The following is a 19791-nucleotide window of genomic DNA, read 5'->3' on the forward strand; positions in this document are numbered from 1 at the left end:
TGGCCCACCCGTTATAACGTGTTCCGTGAAAGATCCTAAGTATGCGGACGTGATCGAGTCGATGTTGAACCGAAACGAAATGATCACGTTTACCACACAAACGTTGACGGACTTTAAGACGATGCAAAAGGAGTACCGCGGCCAGGGACTACATGACATCAGCCTCAGGATGTCCACAGTGCCCCTGGAGGAGTTAAAGGCTCCAATCTCGGATTTCCAAATGCGTCAGCTTGGGTTTGACGGCTGGCTGAAAGATTATCTTGCGGGACCGGAGCCTGTGGTGTCCATGCTGTGCGGCGAAAACAATTTGCACCGAACGGCCGTTAGGCAGCAGGACATCTCTGACGAGGAGTACCGTCGCCTGGAGAGCGGTCCACTCAGCTCGTGGGTTGCTGGTAGACAGATTTATCAAGTCATTCGGCGACGCGAATACGGCCCAGGTGCGACAAGCACGCGTGTCAGACAGGTTCGACAGGCTGCCGTTTGGACAAACCAGCCGATCGATGTGACAGCCAAACGAGAGCTCGAGCGAAAAATTCTCCAGCTCAAAGACGATGCCCGCGAAATCCAGGAGCAGATTAGTAAGGATAGAGAGAAGCTGAAGCAACTTGAGCAGGAAAAGAACGCCTTGGAGGATAAGAGAGTATGTCGTTCCTGAGACTCTTTTCAGATCACGAAGGTGCTGATTTGACATCGAAAGGTGGCTCTGGAGCAAGAAAAGGGCGCAAAGCAGTCTGACCTTGTCCATTTCCAAGCTTTACCTGAAAGACTGAGTATGGTTCTTTCGCGATGTGGTGTGTGGCTATGCTGATAAACATGGCAGGACAACAAGAAGCGAAACTCAAAGACATCGAGGACCAATTTGCGAAGGCCCGCGTACGATTGGCCGAAATCCGTAGCAAGCAGGATCAAGTCGCAATCGACAAGGCCGAAACGGCACTTGAATACGCTGTACGTTGTTGTTCATGTTCAAGGCCGTAGGTCAGAGACTGACTGTTACCCAGCGAGCCGTTGAGCATCTTAGTGTGGTCTATGAGGATTGTATGCAAGTGGAGATCCAGTGGATCGAAGCGATGTCAGACTCAGAGAACCTCGAAGAACGCCATAAGCAAGTCAAGGAGATGTTGACAGGTAAGAAACGTGAACTCGAAGAGGTGATGCGTCGTGTCCGGGAGCTTTCAGAAGAGAGCCATCGATTGAAGAGAGAAGCGAACAAAGTCTTGCAGGCGTCTCGAGAACAGCCTGATTTGAAGCAATTGATGGAAGAATTACAATCCAATCCTCCAACTCCGGATCAACTGGAAGCCGACATCGACTCTGAGAAGGCCCGTCTCGACATGACGCATGAGGTCGGGGAGAACGTGGTTAAAGAGTTCGAGGACCGGCAACGTCAAATTGACTCGCTCAAGGAGAGGCTAGCTGAACATGACCAGAAGCTGGCTGAATTCGACGATGCAATCAGCGAGATTCGTGGAAAATGGGAACCGCAACTTGACGCCCTTGTGCAGAAAATCTCAGACGCGTTTTCGGACTCGTTCGCTCGCATCGGCTGCGCCGGGCAAGTGACCATCGACAAACCCCAAGATGAACCGGGGCCGAATGGCGAACCCGGCGGCTACAACTTTGACCAGTGGTCAATCCAGATTTTGGTGAAATTCCGGGAGCAGGAGAACCTGTCGATCCTGGACTCACACCGACAATCTGGCGGGGAGCGCGCGGTCAGTACCATCTTCTACCTGATGGCGTTGCAGTCGCTGTCGGCGTCGCCGTTCCGCGTTGTCGATGAAATCAACCAGGGCATGGACCCGCGAAACGAACGCATGGTGCACGAGCGGATGGTCGACATCGCCTGTGCGCCGCGGGTACCGCCATCGAACCGTGACCGCAACGGCGTCATTGGCACCGGCGGAAGCCAGTACTTCCTTATCACTCCAAAACTTCTCAACGGTCTCGTCTACAAGCCCGGTATGAAGGTTCTGTGCATCGTCAGTGGCGAGCACATGCCATCGGACTACAACAGCATCGACTTTGGCCGAGCAGTGAAAACCATGCGGCGGATTCGTAAGGAATCCGGATTGCCTCTTCGGGGGGTAGGGGTTCATGCCTAAATTTGTAGATTGTTGTTAATCAAGAGCCTGAACGTTCCGTCCTTGACCGCAAATAATCCTTGCAGATCAATGTTTAGAACATCTGTTTAGTATCACGAGGTCAAGAGCTCTACTCTACTACTCTAGATGCCTCAATCATGTCCGATTCCGCGTCTTCTTGCCCCGACGTGGAACAGCCCTTTTGCCCTCTGGATCCAGATTTTAGCCGCCTCCTCGATGCCACCATCTTTCGCACACTCCTTGCGTACAATCTCACGCACGACGTCATCTATCGTTTCAATCTGTTTAGCATCGCTATCGTTGTCCGGACCCTCCGGGATGTTCTCCCCAGCGGCGTGTCTTCTCATCCGCTCGATTGTGCGCTTCCGATCCCCTATGACCCCCATATTCCGTGTACTTGGGATCCTCAGGAGAGTTCGCTCCACCTCATAGCCGACCTCCTCAGCGATGGCCATAGTTTTGGCCGTCAGTGAGCCGTAGGTGGAGTTCATGACTGCGGCCGAATTTGGATCTCCCGTGACGGTGCTCGAGGCTTGTCTAGCAGCACGCAGGGCTTTAAGATCTCCTGTTCGATCCGATGATTGAGCCGTGGGGTCTGAAGAGGCGTCGTCTTGTTGTTTGCCTTTCTTTTTCGTAATGGGTGGTGGGTAACGAAATTTGGCACCGGACAGGGAGTGTGAGCAACAGGGTATGGATAAAAACGGTCGGCGGAGATTCGCGGCGGCTCTGGCCGCCAACAGTGGTGTCCACACCGTCAGTTCGTCCGCGTGGTTGGAGATGATAAAGGCATCGCGTGGAATGTCGTCGTCCGTGTGAAAGGGGATCCCAGCACCAGTCAGCTCTGCGAGTGGCCCGCCACCATCGGCGCTTGAGACCGCATCCACAAAAGGCTTGGGGATGTACACCGTTTCCCGCAGTCGAGCCTGAACCCAGTCCGGGAGGATCGCCCATGTCTTTCGTCGACGCGCGTCGAACCCCCATCCTTCGTATCCTTCCATCAGCAGGATATACACGAGAACCCCGTTGCCGCAAGCTATGTCGACGAATCCGGGAAAGTTGCGGCGGTGATGTTCATCATTATCATCATCATCTTTTTTCTGCTCAGCTTTTGGGGGGACCCCATACATGTTTCGCCATAGCTCAATCAGGAAGGCAGCAATGGCGAGATCTTCAAAGACATGTTTCGACGGCTGCGTGTCCTCGACCCAATCTCGACAAAGATCCGACGCGTATTGTAGTTTGAGACGGGAATACGTGTTCTGCACAAGATGCCGTGGGATGATGTTGTCCTTGACCGGATTGTAGCCTTCGTCGGGTGGTGCTTGGGAACTGTCCTGAGCATCCGACCTTGATGGCAAGCGAGCATTCCGCGCTAGGCGAACATGCGTCGAAAGCAATGCCTGGAGTGTTCGCTCCAGCCGCGACGAGAAAGGATCAAAATCCTCGCTCGCGGGAAACGGAAGGATATGCAATGAAAGCGTTCCCTTTCCGCCGCGCGTTCGTTCTCCCATCTCTGTAGTTACTTTTGTACTTTCATCATCTTTAGGTGGGGGAAAATTGTCCGCAGAGTCATATCGAAACTCGTATAGATAGGCCAAACTTTGCACAACTGGATGATAGAAAGGAGCGTCATTTGGAGATGGGAAATGAGGCGTATAGACATACAACGATCTGTTCAAAGAAGAAGACCGCTCCGTCTCTTCATATTGATGACACGTCTGCTCCAGACGTCGATCCAAAGTGGAATTCCGTGGAATCAGTCTCCGCACAATATTCCTGACAGGTACAAATCCTGGGATATCTTTTGGCGGAGCCGCCTCGACTGGCTTTGCAGAAGCTTCCCGCGCCACTTCAGTGTGAGAATAGGCTGCGAACATTCGCTCTTTTTCCTCCGGGGTTTTCAGGATTCCCGCACTATCATAGAGGATATCTGCCCGAAACAGATGCGATGAGTTCATATTAGGGTTTCCCAACAAAAAGTTCGTCAGGTTATGCATGGCATCCGGTTCGCATGAAAGTCCCTCATGCTTCAAGTCAGGCGAGCTGACCCAGCCATCTTTCCCATTGTCAATGATGCTCGGCTCCACGGTTTCAGATAATGGCTTTCCGGACAACATCGAGGGATCTCGGACTTTGGCTCTGCCACGACGGCCCATTATTTCCTTATGTTTCAACGACTTCGATGAACGGATCTGGTCAAGGAAGAATCCACGGCCGGGTACCCGCGAAGAACTTGCTTGTCAACGAGAGTGTACTGCACTTCGATCTCAAGGTCTTTTTCCTTTTTTTTTTTTTTTTTTTTTTTTTTTTTTTTTTTTTTTTTTTACTTATGGGCATCTTAGATGTAATATTGCGAGGACAAGTAGGCGAAGACGTCGAGACAAGCACACTTGCGACCCGCCTGTGTGACCGCGCATTACAATGAAATTACGCGGTAAGTTAGCCTCCAGCTTGGCACATAGGAACCGCAGATTGTTTCGCTGTGAGTAGGCGTTTGGAAACTGGCCAGGCAGGGGTGGGTCACTGATTTTGCCGGCGGTAATTCTGCTCAAATTAAGATACGTAGGCTACGAGGTACTAGTATGTAAGAACTAGTATCGCTGTGAGAAGAATAGTTCGTCCCGAAGAATTGCCCTCAATTGAGCAGCGAGTAATTATGGTAGTACCTTGGTAAGAAGTTGATTTCGAAAAATCCAAATGCCTAAGTACTATTCTGATCCCTCGCCCTCCTTTTGATTGGAGAGGCAAAATCGAAATCATCGGGAACACTCCAAATCATCTCCACATTGGATCAAAAGGCTTCGCATATGGGACATTAGGGACGAAGTGAGGATTGAAGAACCACATCTGAATTCCATCTTCGCTAGCCAGGCCAACTACCTCGCGGTCGCCGAGGGGGTTCAAATAAGGTCGTGAACTGAAAAGTGGCGATTCGTCCTCACGTACAGGCCAGTTTCGGAGGCCCTTACAAGTTTCGACCTCTCGGATATCCAAGGGGCACGGATGCTGGATTCTGGTCTGGTTGTCGGCGTCGCAGATCTCGAGCCACAGGAATCTGGGGTTCCAGTGGTAGACAAGGTTGGGGGTCAACAATGCGCAGAGAGGTAACCCAAGATCGTAGATTTGGGGCTGGAGCGAGGTCCAACGGACCCTCAGTTTGTCGATGGCATGGTCGTAGATGAGGTCGATCGCGTCATGAATACCGGTTCCGGTAAGCAGACGTCTTATTTTCTTGCGGCCGTAGGTGCGGTTGCTGAAGCTATCCAATGGTTTCAAACGGTTCTTGACCACAGGATGCCCCGACAGCGATAGGTGAAAGTGTTTGCGATCCAGCATCCGCTCGCCCTTCAAAGTCCACTTGGTCTGCTGCACCTGCGGCGGATGTGTGTCCCAGTTGATTTCGAATACCACCAACAGATTCTCATCGGCATCGACGTGCCATAACCACAGATTTGTGAATTTGCCTATTCGTCGGATGCGATTCGAGTTCAAATCCCAAATGTAGACGAACCAAAGTGACTGCTTCTGCTCCAACAGTTCAACGAGGACCAATATGTCCTTCTCGAGATCAATATGGCGAGGGTAACAAGGCAGGTCTCCCCTGGCACATCGCCGTTTTGTGTGGATATTCCGCGCCACCAGAAGACTGCCAGGCTTACTGTGAGAAAATACCGACTAAGCGGATGGATCCGAATGCCCTCTTACCTGAAATCATGAAGAACGATACAGCGATCGGATACCAGGACATGCCCCTCTCCAACAAAATCCATGTCTTCTTCTCGGAACCATGCCAGTTTCTCTCCAGTTTCAAGATCCAGCATTTGAATTCCATACCAAGGATTCGTGCAATAGAATAATCGTCGCGAGTGGTACCAAACAGATGCAGGCCCTTTCTCATCATCCTGGAATGGGAGAAATATCTTCTTGACGGGCCGGCCACTTTGCAGACCATATCGCCATCGGAAATAGGTAGTTGCATCGGCCGTAGCCTCATCCACGCCGTCTATGTTCAGGAAGGTAAGGGTTTGGCGCAAATGAAACTTGGTGATAGTATCGCACGAGAACATATAGAGCCATTGTTGTGAGACCTAAAATAACCTCTTGTCGATGACCATTCAAAAGAAAAGAAAAGAAAAAAAAAAAAGGCATGCGTACCCTCCGGCTGCGGGCAATGTCTTCTGGGTCCAGACATGTCACGATCTGAAGCACAATTTCGAGAGGCAACGAACCGACAATATCAAAATGGGATCGAAACCGCTCCGAACGCGACTGCACGACATTGTCTTGCCTTTCCTTCATCTCTTCCAGTCGGTCTGAAATCGCATGGAGTCTGCGTCGCAGTTTGTCTCGCAGTCCTCGGGTAAGATCGTGCATTTGGTCTTTCACATACGCTTCTGTTTTCCCTGCAGAGGCCGTTTCCGGGGCCGCACCGCCGATGGAAGAATTCATTGCATGTGGTTATCTAGAACGTCAACTTTGGTCCAGTGGAAGAGATATAACGAGGTAAGACTCGACAATTGCTCTTCTACGAGTGCAGAAAATAATTGTCTTTCCCAAAGTTCCTGGTCAAACCCTGGATTGAACTGCGAGAACACTAGTTTACGTAGTAGGTTACTAGTACACCGACTTCTTCGAGTCGGCGTGTTCCGAGTTGGAAATATGGAGTAAGTACCCCGTACACACATAGGTGTAGCTTACCATGAGGGTCATTACTATTTGTAGTCTGTATGTTTGTTTCTCTTTTTCGGCCTGATCCATACAGGGTCACAGACCTTCATTTCCAACAGGTGACTTAGGAAGTCGAGCCTCGAGGAGTTCGGGTACACTTCCGTTGAGAACTTGAGCCTGCCTCGGTCCATTCATTTATGGTCCACAAATCAGTAAGGTCTCCCTTGTACTGTAGCCAGGCGAGCAGATAATATGTCTTCTAAATGGAACTAACATTCCCTTTTAGATATTTTCCTGCAAAACTAACTGTTCCACTCTTGATACTTTGCACCGAGGATCGTCACATACCAATACCGCTCAGTTCCTCAGCCACGATGGGCGTCAGTTTCCACAAGGTCAAGTTCTGCATTGCAAAGTGCGTTGTGTGCCAACTATGAGTAGGCTAAAGCCTAAAGGCGCTCGGCATACGATTTGGGAAATTCGAGGCAATCCCAGGAAAACACTCTAGGTAACAAGAAGTGAAAATACAAGTATATACTCCGTATATACTGATGAAAAAGACGTTGGAAGGAACCGGTGAACTCGGAACAGTGGGACGATAAAATGGACGAAACATCTCATGGTATGAAGTATATACTTCGTGCTCGTACTTAGAAGGGAACCCCCTGGAAATCAGGGAGGCCTCCACAGATTTTACACCTCTCTTGGAGCGTGCTTGGTCGCTAAGAATCGCACTCTCGCACCTTGTGCGTTCCAGTAACCAGTAAATGTACGGAGTACGGCCCTTTCACGACTCATGTAGGTTAGTAACATCCAACATATCCTCAAACTCTCCCTCAGCTCGATGCCTTTCCCTCCGACGACGTCGGTAATCTTCCAGATAGTCCTCTAATCGGTTACCCAGGGCTTGGGAGCGACGGTGATCCTCCGTCGTTTTGCCTCTTTTTTGACGCTTAACGACGGGTCACAGTCACTCTCAAAGTCCTGGGTAACTGATTAGTTATCTGTATATCTGTAGACTTGTAACTAACAGGTAACTTAGGTTACGGAGCACGTTACCTATTAGCGGTTAGCCTACGGAATAGGTTATGTTCTCTGGTACAATTTTGGTCCTTTGATGCCGAGGCGTTCTGTTCTCTGCTTAACAATCAGGATCGGCACTCGATGTGCAAGATCCGTCCAAGTTCCTCGAAATTCAAAGAACGAGCGAACAAGACCACTGGATCAGCGCAACAGCAATGACGTCTTTGAACCCCCGTTCTATTAAAAGTGGTGTGTTGGCTGCTGCCGTGACGGTGACCACTATTGTAGGCGCCCTGTACGGTGCCGAACTCAAAACTGAACATGAAAAGCAGCAGGTAAAGTTTTCTGGACACGAAAGACGTCCAATTTCGCATCCTGGACTCTTCCACTGACCTCAAACGGACTCGTTAGGCCAAAGAGAAAACAAAACAGATCACACTCGACGAGAAAATCGAATCTCTCCGCTCGGCGCGCGAAGCGCTGGTCTCCAAAAAGTCAACTGTTGAGAAACAAATCGCGGACCTTGAGGCAAGAATGGCAGAGAATGAAAAAAGGAGGAAGAGTGCGGAGGCAGTTGACGCTGCAGAGAAGCGAAGGGGCGTCTCGTGATCGGCAACCGTCGAGTGAACGTCTTCGTAAGCCTGGGACGAGGCAAATCGCGTTGTTGGGAGAAAAGTACGGTGCTGTGATGGCATTTTGGATAAGCGTCCCCTAAGCAGGGCCACGGAGAAGGGCCTCTTTCTTTTTGTCGAAGGATCGTCGATCGATGCCCAAGGCTCGACATGCGGATTATCCTTCCATCGTTCTTCCCTCCCCAAACCGTTCAGCACCGGTGATCGCAGTTTCAAGACCGAGTATATACGAACCGAATGGTTATATACCAACATACTGGGGTTCCGGCTTTTTAGTTACCCAGTTCCTACACCATATTTGGGTGAGGTCCTCCAGGACAGTCGGTCTCGCTGAAGAGCAAGCCCATCGGCCTTTCACGCCGAGGGCAAGGGGTCATTGTTCCTGCCGGGTGTGTGTAAATGTTTCCACGACGCGACCTTCCCTGCACTCCTCGTCTCTCGCCGATCTAGTGTCGAGCTTTGTCGTTGTCTCTCCGAATCTGGTCACGAATACTCAATGGCGTTCGCAACGTCGACTTCAAATACACTATCAAGATTTTCTAACATCATCATGGGGCTCATATCTGTGAAATATTCGTACATACGTCCTATCCGTGGAGAGCGTCTGACATGAGTAGTAGATTCATTGCGCTTCGATAGATCATAATTGCCGTACCCCAAATCACCGGATTAGAGGGATTGTCGATGGATAACGCCGTACTGTACCCGTGCTCCAAGGACGCGCCCACACGTTGGGTACTACCTTTGACCGTGCTATCCTATTCTTTGTAAATTTCAACAAATAAGTACCTTACCCACTCGCTGTGCCCTTACGAACGCGGTGATCCCCCAAAACGCGTCTGAGCCCAGGGCGGTTTCGATACCAAGGCTCTTACTGGAGCCGCACCACTTGTAAGATTGCTATGCTTTTTAAGCATAGTACTATACCAGAGAATGCAGCGTTCTTTGCTGACCGGCTACTATCCTCTCCTGGCCTTGTTAGCAGCTCTACTGCTGTATCGCTTGAGCGACGCCGTCCCCTTTCTATGTTCGTGGCACTCAGAGGCATTCGGCGTTCCCTTGCTTGCTTTTCAAGGGCTGAAGCTTCATACTTTCGGCCTGAAGACTTGGTTTTGTCCTGACCGTCCAACAGCGCCACCAAACATAAGACAAGAGCCACAATGGAATTTGCTCCAACACTTGGGAGGGAATGGCCCTTGGGTCCAATATGCCTCATCCCATGGTAGCCAGTTTGCAATTGAGCCACCAGAAGATTGCGATGTGGAACAGGTTCACATGGTATGGTAATAGATTGATGACATAGTACTATTCGCCAAGCATATCCGATGCTGAGGGATAGATCGGGCCAGTTGTCCCGCCATAGTGAGCGATATCCAACACGGATGATAGGCGAGCGTCATCGAGCCCTCGTTAAGCGCCTACAGGATCTTCCCGTTCCGCTGAATGGCTCACTCGCGTTCCTCGCCAATTGGACACTTTGTTCATGATCCTTCCCAGTATGGACAGCTCACTGCCACAGGGCCATATGCGGGGACGCTGGGAGCGTTCACAGCTGGTGCGAGGTTTCGCGCTAAATATGCGCATCTATTACCCTCTGATCGAAAAACAAGACTGTGGGCGAGCGACTCGCAACGTGATATTGACACAGCGCGATTGTTTGCCATTGGTCTCTTCGGCCCGGACTGGGAGCAAGACGGAAGAGCTGAACTCGAGATAATACCAGAGACTTTCGACCGCCATATGGATACATTGACTCCTGGAGATACCTGTAAAGGCTATATTCAAGATCCTGTTCGGGGCCACGACTTTGGCAAGAATATGCGAAGAGCGTTTCAAGAGGTGTATATCCCACCCATTGCGCATCGCCTTATTCACGAGCAAGAAAATCACGGCATTGGTAACTTTTCGAACCTGGAGGTATATAGCATGCAAGAGATGTGCGGGTTCGAAACAATGACCCGAGGATCAAGTCCTTGGTGCGATGTTTTTACTCCCGACGACTGGTTACATTTCGAATACGCCCGGGACCTGCTTCAGTACTACCGAAGTGGCCCTGGGAATCCGTACGCCGGTGCAATGGGCTGGCTATGGCTGAATGCGACAGCGAAACTCCTGGAAACTGGTCCCAAGGCAGGACCATTGTTCCTCAGTTTGTACGTTTCAGTTCTCCGACGAAGCCTAGACGATGAAGGACATGTTGACACGCAAGTAGCGTCCACAACAACGATATTGCGCCGATGTTGACCGCCCTCGATCTGTTCCGGGATCCCAAATACGATCCGACTCTGCCCGTGACTCACGTTGCCCGAGACCGGGTGTGGAAGATGTCCACCGTTCTGCCAATGGGCGGCCGGATCACGTTTGAGCGCCTGAATTGCTCCGTTCGACACGGGATTTATGTCCGGATCAACGTTAACGATGGCATTATTCCGTTGCCGGACTGTCACTCCGGTCCTGGTAGGAGTTGCCCTATTGAGCGGTTTGTCGAACGAGTACGGAAACGGAGGGAAGAAGTCGGCGACTTCGTTGAAGTCTGTGGGACGTCGGGAGATGCATCAGGGGGCTTGACATTTCTACGCCAACCGGACGGTTGAAGCATGTAGCATGTGCTGTATAGATCATTGCCGCAAGAAGTCGGTTGCGTCCAGAAAGCTTTAAGTCTTGTTCCGATTGCTGAACGCGCTATGAACAAGGTACGAGCTCCTTCCATGCTTTTTCTAAAGAATGAACAATTATAATCGTATGTAGCCCTACATCAAGGGCACGTAGTCTGCAATCAATTAAGGCTTGATGCCGTGAATATGAATGTTTTTTTGCCTTTCCGTGATGACTACTCAATCTTCTGGTAAGTACGTAATTCCTGCGAAACAGTCGAATTGGCCATGATTTCTGACGGATGGTTCGTAGTATCAACCCCAAAATGCGTGATTCTCACTTAAATAGCTACGGTGTAGGATTTCATGCCGTAGATGCGACTGTTGGAGCCTTTTTAGAATAGGTTAGGGCCATTAGGCATTTGGCTGTGCGGGAGTATGAGCTCACCGAGGCGGGCAGCTTCTCCACCCGCACAGAGAAAAAGGAGCGCAACCCGAAACATGGATCGTCAGAAGAAAAGGAAGGAAGGCAACGAAAGGGACGAAGGTAGAGCGCAAGGACAAGGTGCCGTGCAAACAAAACGTCTCGAAAGGAGGGCAGCAACGGAAGGGTGGAGAAATAGGGCACGTCCAGTACGGGGCGCATTCAGGTACAAGGGAGGCACGATCGAGGGCGGGAGGCAGCAGAATGTCAAAGACAATAGGAGAGGTAAAAAAAAAGGAACATGGAGGCCGTGGATTAGAAGGGACGGGGACGAAGTACAGAAAAGAAACAACGGAAAGGAGAGGGCAAAGGAGTTTAAGAAAGATGCAAGGAGACGGAACGGCAAAACCTGGCACGGTTTCAACATAAGACGCGAAAACTGAGCTGGATAAGGAGCAGGTTGAAGCTGAAAGAAGGAACATATGTCGGGAGGCGTGACAATCGAAGGCAATCTGAAACGATTCGTGTAGGTTGCCTCGCAAGTATCAAAGGAAGGGGAACAGCATGACATGATGTGCAAGGAAGAGCAGCAAGATCCGCACAAAGAGGCTGATGAGGGTAAAAGACAGGTGACCATTGACCAATCTTATAAACGTACGCAAAACATGTATTGAGCTTACGGCAGCGATTCGGTGAAAGGAACGGTGATAAATAAGTCCAATATTAAGTAGATCATCATCATCACGGCTCTCAAACCCTTTCAGAACGCTCGTTTCAAGGCATCCTATCGAGACCAGAGCCTCCAGAGGGGACCATGAAGCCCATTAACAGGATCCCACTCCGGGATGGCCACGGATTCAGCCTCTGTTTTCAGATCATCGTATCGGGACTCATCTTCTCCATACTCGTTCCTCCACTTTGGGGAACCCTGGATCAGGACGACGATTAGCTTCCAGCTCACGTCGAACTTGAATAAATCCAGCCCTTCATAGTTCATACATCAGGATAGACACCAACATATCGATAATCATCCTTGAAATCCTTGGAGCAATGCGCCGTTCCAGCCGGAAGGACGATCACATCGCCCTTTTCGACATAGATTGTCTGACCGTCCTCCTCCTTGTCCAGAGGACCTGTGCCAAGGAGGAGAGTGGAAGATCCCTGGTAGACGCCTGCGGTCCTTTCAGCATATCAAACACCCACTTTAATGTCAGAGCGTACCAACCATAGCACTCATGAGTATTAGGATGGAAATGATGACGAGAAATCGCTCCCCATGTACCCTGACCTCGAGTCAGTACTACAACTCTATATCCTTTCCGTTTGGGCTCGTCGTCTACACACCCGCTTGACCCAATTATTCTTCTCTAGAAACTCCCCCGTCGTCTCTTCCGTGATGGGTTGAGGGAGGACGTTTCTGTAGATCAGAATCGGAAGTCGGCTGTTTGGCACGAAGCGCGTTGGTCCGCAATAGTAGATTTCGGGTTCAGTGGCCATTTTGGTCAGTTCTTCTGATGATAACTTCTATTCTCTTGTTGATAAAGCAGGGGAGCAAGGACCAGAAAATGCATCAAAGTGCTAAGGATTCACAATACTATGAGACGTATACGATCTATGTTACTTTATCATAGTTTCCAGCATGACTAACGGCTGATGCGGGGTTGGAAGAGAAACCGGATTTCATAACTGGTTTGGGCAAGCCGATGCCTGATGTTCAGTTATGATGGCTGTGTATTTATCGACAATTGCTATGCCGAATTACTCTGGATGAGCCGACGCGAATGGCGCCAGGGATGGTGCATCTAGTGGTGGGTGATGGCCAACCCTAGTCCCGAGGTCATCCATAAATCCATCTGGCAACTGACTACACACCTGCGTCCAGGAGGTCCCAATCAACAAAAGTCTTCAAGTCAACAAATGAAATTTACTCCGGCATGGACAACTGCCTGATAAATAATACATAAACACAAACAAATGAGCGAAGACCTTTGCTCAAACTGCAGGCAGTCAAGGCAGGCAACACTGGCCGCCAAAAATTTTCTGTTTCAACAATGAGCCCCAAAAAGGAAAAAGGAAAAGAAAAAGAAAGCCACCAGATTCAACACCACATCCTGTCCGAACTCCAAAGCCAGAACACCAACAAAAGCCTACCCATGAACAGAAAGAAATCAACACACTAGGAAAGGTTGATTAATGTGACCCCGGGCCGGCATTAGCTCGGTCGCGATTTCGTCGCATTACCGCAGGCTGCGGATGACCAATCGAGAAATGAACGGACTCGGCATGTGCTCGTAGCTCGGATCCCAAGTTGCAGGGGTTTCGCGAAGACTGGGCGCTGAAGAAGCAATGGACTGGGGGCGCGAGTCACCGGAAGCGCGTTTAGGGTCCTCCGAAGATCGACCGCCAGCACGGGCCTGTGCAAGCTCGACCAGGGTACGCCCACCCATATTGCGCTGCATCATGGCCTTGTACTTGTCATCACCACCATTGCTCTTATGACCGATCTGGCGGCTTGTGCCCCGTCGAGTTGGTGAGTTGGCATCACCCAAAAGATTGGAAGACGACGGAATTTTAGAAAGGCGGCGGTTCGGAGATCGCGAGCGGAGCTCACCCGTCGTTTGACGCGTCTCAGGCTGCGTTGGAGCGGCATTGTTTGATGTTGGTGGGGGGAACCTAGAAGTTCCTGATGGCGGGAAGATCGGGGGTTTAGGGTTCATGTTCTGCATCATTGCGGTTGTCTGTTGACGAAGAAGAGGTCGTCGAGGTGCCTTGAAAGGATCCGGCCGCACCCTCGGCTGTGTTGGCGAGGGCAGGTCCGGAATGTCATCGTCGTCGTCGGAGTAGATCATCGACGGATCCCATTTGGGCTTTTGCTGATTATAGTCGGCGAACAAATTCTTCGACGACGGCGTAGTGCGTCTGGGCGATAGGGACAGCGACGCAATGGAGATTGGCGATGGTTCGCCCATTTGGATATCCATTGGCGAATCGACAGTGGTCTTCGCACGGCTAAATGGAGTTTTTGTTACATCTTTGCGGAATTGCTTGCTTCGATTGGTTGTAGGCGACTCCATCGAGAGCTCGCTCAAGTCGGTCGTCGAGGGAAAATCAGAATCCTCGCTCGCGCTCGCTGAAGATGCCGAAGCATTCCCCTGGAGCTCCTGATTTTGGCTCCTTAGTTTGTCCAGTTCAGCTGCCACACGTGCTTGGACTTCGATTTCGAACTGCTTCTTCAAGTTCTCAAAGTGCATTTGCACCTGGCGGTCTATTTCGAGACGCGCTTTGACCTCCCATTCGCGGCGGACGCTGTTTTCGATTTCTTCACGCATCGTAGCCTTTTCCTTGTCCAATGCGGCTTGCTTGGCCTCCAATTCTTTCATCTTTTGCATCGCTGCTTCTTCTCGTCTCTTGACTTTGTTATTCATATCGATTACTTCCCGTTCTTTTCGCATCAGTCGGACCACGGGAAGATTGAGTATCATAGCAGTGTCCGGACGTTCTTCCGGGCTGACTTTGAGACAACTCATGATCACCTTCTGGAGTTCTGCGGAATAAATGTCAGGCAGGGGATCCGGCTTCCCCTCGCGAATTTTCTGGATCAGGCCCAGATGTGACTTTGCGTTAAAGGGGGGCCGTTTCTGGCACAACTCATACATGATACAGCCCAAAGCCCAAATATCCGAGTACAAGGTGTACTTCTCAGACAAGCAAATCTCTGGCGACATGTAGAAGGGAGTCCCGACATACGTAGATGCAAAGTCATGCGAGTGCATCAATTTGGAGAGGCCAAAATCACCAAGCTTGACTTGGTTGTCACTTCCGAGGAAGACTAAGTTTCCGTTAGCTCGGACGAGGACCCATGCCTACGCAATTCCACTTACCGTTCTCGGGCTTCAAATCTCGATGAAGGATCATGACTTGGGCTTGTTTCGATTTCAATCCCTGGCGGGGCGGCGCAGGTCCCAGAAGGTTCGGGCCTACGGGCGGCGCGTCGTGTCCGTAGTGACATCGGTACAAAGCAGTTGCCAGTTGTGACAAGACCCTCCAGACAAACTCCTCTTCTGCATACTTGTTTGTTTCTCTCAGATTCTTGATGACCATGCTCAGATCTCCGCCGCCGCAATACTCCATGTAGAGGTACACATCCTGTGAAGCTTTCAGGTGCTCTCGATGATAGTAGGCGACGATATTCGGGTGTCTTAGGGAGCTAAGGATATTGAACTCGGCGGTCAATTGCTCCCGTTCCTTCTGCGACATCTTGACATAGTTGATTTCCTTTCTGCAGAGAATCTGCAACCGAAAGTGTGTCAGCGCGCAATCTCGACGTTGGGTATTGGGAACATGGGAGTCTTACAAGGCCGTCCGACTTCCTCCGCACTTTTCGGATGACTCCGAAAGACCCAGCCCCTAATAACTGGTGAGTGAGTTGACGGCCGAATCACGGTCAACTTCCTTACCAATCTTCTCCAAGACTTCATACTTGTCTGATTCTGCCATTGTGGTGTTGGACGATGACTGAGGGCACACCACAAGTCAGACAACAGTAGTCCTTGCAGGCGAGCTTCTGCTGGCTGGATTTGGACTATGCGGGGTGGGCAACGAGGGGTATCAGAACATTGATGAGAGGGATGAGGAGAACGCTGTTTGGTTAGTAGCAGCTTCAAAGCAATGCTGAAGAACACAAGCCAGTGTGACCATGTTCTTGTATGTGAGAAGAAGTTAGAAGACTGACAAACGGTCGTGATGTTTGGGAGAGCTCCGTTGCTGAGCAACGGAGAGGCACTCATCCTGGAGTAGAAGGCGGTGAGACTGTTCCTGAGCTCTGCATGCAAGGACCAATCAGCGTAGGCGGTGAGTGTTGATGTGGAAGCCAGGGACGGATTCGCTATCGATAAAATTACAGCACTTACGGAGTACTGGATCTTGTTAACTGCTTCAATACTTGCAGTAGTGAGCCCTTTTGGACTGAAATTGGCGGTTAGAATAAGCATACCACAGGAAATTTGTAGTTAGGGAACGCCCAAATCCTACCAGGACTCGTTCATGCCGAATTCCCATTGGCCAACTTGTCAAACCGCCAAGCATGGACCAGTTATCACGTGACTCTTATCGATAAGATGGCAGACATCAATCTCCCCGCATATGATGGGATTGGGCTGGTGAATTGCAGTAGTAAGTACTACCTAGTAGCCTCCCATTCTCCGTCTCATCCTTCTGTTGTCATCACCCTTCCCTGACATATTGCACACCCTGTGTTCCGCTATGCTCGAGGACGGGTCGCTTCAGAAAGAAGAACCAGTTGTTCGATCGCAGAATGAGAAGAAGTTGATCCGCGAGGGAGCTCTCAAGGAGGAGAGCCCTCTGGACTTGAGTGAAGGGTTCAAACAGCTGTGCGATGCATGCCGAAGAGGCGATCTCAAAGTCTGCCAGGAGAAGATATCGGAGGGAGTCAATATCAATGCTCGTGACAGTTTTGATTACACTCCTTTGATTCTGGTGTGTTCCACGTCACCGAGAATCAAAGCACAAAACGTTGCCACAGAATTCCGGAAACTGACCCTGACGACAGGCGAGTTACTGTGGACACTACGAGGTAGTACGGTTGTTGCTTGATTCGGGAGCAGTATGCGAAAGAGATACGTTTCAAGGAGAACGGTTAGTTCCTTGCTCGAAGTCTGTATAGCATTTGCTGACTTGACCCGGTGTCTAGATGTTTGTACATCGCTCTGAACGATCGGATTCGGAGTTTGCTACTTAGATACGACTATTCCAAGTCGACGGATCCGCTACAACCATACGCCGCTCACATATCATCGCTCTCGACGAGAGACCACCCCAAGACTTGGGATATTGTCGTGACAGACGGGAGCGGCTCTCTTTTCTTGCACAAACTTATCTTATCGGCCCGCTCGTCCTATTTTCGGCGGCTTTTTGCTGAATCGCCGGGATTGAAGTCGTGGCAGGTTCCTACCGATGTGTTACCCCAGGCGTTCGGAGCGGCCATTCGATATATGTATCTTGGAGATGCGCAACGGGATTTGCGGAGCGGACCTGGGACCGGGGTTACGGAAAGCGAAATGAGGGCAGCTGTTGAAGGAATTAGCAAACTCTTGGACATCTCAGGTCTCTTAGACAGCGTCTCGAAAGCGAGTGACAGACGTCAGGCAAGACAGAGGCGGACCGCGGAAACGAGTCGAGGTCGAGATGAGATTGAATCTTGGTTTCGAGAACATGTTTTGGGGCAAAAAATGGTGGTTGAAACCAGTAAAGTGCAGGATGTGAAGTGGAGCCGCGATAACCCCGTGTTTGCGGACGTCCTCCTGCGGGCTGATGAACCATTGCCAAAAGAAGATGAGGAGGAAAACCACAATGCTTCTGGCTCGGCAGCTGCCACATCAGAGCAAGCAGAACAAAAATCAGTGCTATACCCGGCACATCGAGCCATGCTGCTACGATCCGAATTTTTCAACGCAATGTTCTCATCCACGTTCAAAGAGGCGCAAATGACAGAGCATCTGAATATCATCAAAGTCGATTGCTTGCCCGAGGTCTTAGAGGTCATCCTGACTTTTTTCTACACGGATAAGGTAGATTTCTCCCTGAACGTTGCGGTGGATGTCCTCTTCGCTGCGGATCAACTTCTCATCGAACGACTCAAGAACAAGGCAGCGGTGGTGATTAGCAGTCTTGGAAGCGGTGGCATGTCTCAAGACCGTGCCTCCAAGACGCGATCCAGCAAGGGTCCCAGGGATTCGGTCAAGGCAGCAGAAGAAATTGACATCTACGAGATCATTCGGGCAGCTTGGATGACAAGAGTCCAGCGTCTAGAAGAATTTGCAGCTCGATACTTTGCATACCACCTCGAGGAGCATATCGATACGCCGGAGTTTGCAGAAATCATCCGGGAGTCAGCCGCACGGATCCAGAAACGAGAGGAGACGGATTCGATTGAGCTGCTCGATGACATCCGGTTCTACCTCAGCGAGCGATTCCGCTTCCGCTTCGATGATACAGGTCTTCAGGAAATGCTCGCGGCCAATGCGCCAACGAATTTCTACGGCGAGGCCAAGCCGGCCGCGGACATTGACACGCAATGTATTTCTGGCGGTGTGGAACAGCTGAACTTGGGCAAGAACGATGCGAAGCCGTCGCAGGACAATAACAAGGTCGTTCAGCCTGGGATTGCACCCGTGGCCAGTATGCCACCGCCGGCTCAGGCACCAATCATTCGGACGTTGGATGGCAAGGTGGTGGAGGACGAATTCCGAAGCGACGCGGTAAATTATCAGATCTTGATGGAGAAGTTGGATCGACTGCTGGAGAGGTTGAATTTGGATGCATGATCCTGAAACTTGGAAATATAGAGCGATATACACCGTCCAGTATATACCAACTAGAGAGATACAGTGGTGTAGAGCAAAAATCAAAGACCTAGAATACCTACCTTCAGTATCTGGGGTCAGACGTAACTTACTCTGAGGCTTGGGGCTTTGCTGTGTGAGTGTCGACGACAGATCGAAACAAGAGATCCGTGATGTGTGTTGGTACCACGCAACTGTTGGCCCTGGATTTCGAGGGAAGGACACGTAAGGCGATGGGAGGAGGATGTTGGACTCGGGACTTCAGCTCGTTGAGGAAATAGGGTAATCGAAGGATTCGTTATTGGCGATGATAGGCATGACAGGCAGCAGTGAGGCGAGCCGGAGTGACTGAGACTAGTATTCTGTCTGGATTGCTCACTCCGCATGGAGAGTTCGAGGTGCTATGCCTCAATTTCTGCATGGGGATCGGGCCGAGTCCCAATCTATTCACAATGAAACATAAAGATGGTATTGGTTTGTAAAGCCACGGGCACTGTATCATCCTGGTGTGGTGAAAGTGATGGAGCATGGGGCCGTTGTTGACTGCTTGTTGTTACCGTTATTCCAGAAATCCGTGCCATGTATGGAAGAACCTGATAACAACAGAGTATACTAGTTGTTTAGCCTAGTTAACCCAGGCCATTCCAGATCATTAGTAAGAATAGAAGGCCCTGGTCCGCTGTGCGATTGACCATCACGTCCACAGTCCGACAGCATGTAAAGCACGGAGAAAGTGACAGAATATCTTGCTGCTGCAGTTTGCTGCTTGATCAGATACATCCATCGTACCATGCAGCAGTTGAAGCTAACATCTGACATCAGACAAGCATCAACAACAACATCCACAACTGCCGCCAGATTTCAGCCCAGAAAGGGCAACCACCAGTCGGAGACTTTATTCATGCAGCTCAATTTACCGAACATCAAATGATTCGTGGGCTTGCGGCAATCAATGCAACCTAAGAAGCCTCCAGTCCGGAC

General features: G+C 50.5%; 9 protein-coding genes across 9 annotated transcripts; 4 read left to right on the top strand and 5 right to left on the bottom strand.

Annotated features, from left to right (window-relative positions):
- Positions 1-61: 61 nt before the first annotated feature.
- VTN31DRAFT_7001 (uncharacterized protein) lies at positions 62-2108 on the top strand (the record flags this gene model as incomplete). Its single annotated transcript, XM_069407675.1, has 4 exons — positions 62-643; positions 701-773; positions 824-951; positions 1005-2108. 4 exons carry the CDS (start codon positions 62-64, stop codon positions 2106-2108), a joined length of 1887 nt encoding a protein of 628 aa, XP_069258304.1.
- A 131-nt stretch (positions 2109-2239) lies between these two features.
- On the bottom strand, positions 2240-3619 carry VTN31DRAFT_7002 (uncharacterized protein; the record flags this gene model as incomplete). The annotated part of the gene is made up of 1 exon (XM_069407676.1): positions 2240-3619. The coding sequence occupies one exon, from the start codon at positions 3617-3619 to the stop codon at positions 2240-2242; it is 1380 nt and encodes a 459-aa protein (XP_069258305.1).
- A 1264-nt stretch (positions 3620-4883) lies between these two features.
- On the bottom strand, positions 4884-6557 carry VTN31DRAFT_7003 (uncharacterized protein; the record flags this gene model as incomplete). The annotated part of the gene is made up of 4 exons (XM_069407677.1): positions 4884-5754; positions 5814-6196; positions 6264-6438; positions 6499-6557. The coding sequence occupies 4 exons, from the start codon at positions 6555-6557 to the stop codon at positions 4884-4886; spliced, it is 1488 nt and encodes a 495-aa protein (XP_069258306.1).
- Positions 6558-8014: 1457 nt separating this feature from the next.
- VTN31DRAFT_7004 (uncharacterized protein) lies at positions 8015-8408 on the top strand (the record flags this gene model as incomplete). Its single annotated transcript, XM_069407678.1, has 2 exons — positions 8015-8134; positions 8211-8408. The coding sequence occupies 2 exons, from the start codon at positions 8015-8017 to the stop codon at positions 8406-8408; spliced, it is 318 nt and encodes a 105-aa protein (XP_069258307.1).
- A 1466-nt stretch (positions 8409-9874) lies between these two features.
- Positions 9875-11025, top strand: VTN31DRAFT_7005 (uncharacterized protein; the record flags this gene model as incomplete). The annotated part of the gene is made up of 2 exons (XM_069407679.1): positions 9875-10584; positions 10644-11025. The coding sequence occupies 2 exons, from the start codon at positions 9875-9877 to the stop codon at positions 11023-11025; spliced, it is 1092 nt and encodes a 363-aa protein (XP_069258308.1).
- A 509-nt stretch (positions 11026-11534) lies between these two features.
- Positions 11535-12086, bottom strand: VTN31DRAFT_7006 (uncharacterized protein; the record flags this gene model as incomplete). Its single annotated transcript, XM_069407680.1, has 1 exon — positions 11535-12086. One exon carries the CDS (start codon positions 12084-12086, stop codon positions 11535-11537), a length of 552 nt encoding a protein of 183 aa, XP_069258309.1.
- A 147-nt stretch (positions 12087-12233) lies between these two features.
- VTN31DRAFT_7007 (uncharacterized protein) lies at positions 12234-12946 on the bottom strand (the record flags this gene model as incomplete). The annotated part of the gene is made up of 4 exons (XM_069407681.1): positions 12234-12377; positions 12449-12621; positions 12675-12732; positions 12794-12946. The coding sequence occupies 4 exons, from the start codon at positions 12944-12946 to the stop codon at positions 12234-12236; spliced, it is 528 nt and encodes a 175-aa protein (XP_069258310.1).
- Positions 12947-13686: 740 nt separating this feature from the next.
- On the bottom strand, positions 13687-15946 carry VTN31DRAFT_7008 (uncharacterized protein; the record flags this gene model as incomplete). The annotated part of the gene is made up of 4 exons (XM_069407682.1): positions 13687-15278; positions 15331-15739; positions 15804-15856; positions 15907-15946. The coding sequence occupies 4 exons, from the start codon at positions 15944-15946 to the stop codon at positions 13687-13689; spliced, it is 2094 nt and encodes a 697-aa protein (XP_069258311.1).
- Positions 15947-16711: 765 nt separating this feature from the next.
- Positions 16712-18792, top strand: VTN31DRAFT_7009 (uncharacterized protein; the record flags this gene model as incomplete). Its single annotated transcript, XM_069407683.1, has 3 exons — positions 16712-16945; positions 17019-17104; positions 17160-18792. The coding sequence occupies 3 exons, from the start codon at positions 16712-16714 to the stop codon at positions 18790-18792; spliced, it is 1953 nt and encodes a 650-aa protein (XP_069258312.1).
- Positions 18793-19791: the final 999 nt, after the last annotated feature.

The sequence above is a fragment of the Thermomyces dupontii genome, assembly GCF_041956625.1.
Source record: "Thermomyces dupontii strain NRRL 2155 unplaced genomic scaffold VTN31scaffold_8, whole genome shotgun sequence".
In the NCBI taxonomy this organism is placed as follows: domain Eukaryota; kingdom Fungi; phylum Ascomycota; class Eurotiomycetes; order Eurotiales; family Trichocomaceae; genus Thermomyces; species Thermomyces dupontii.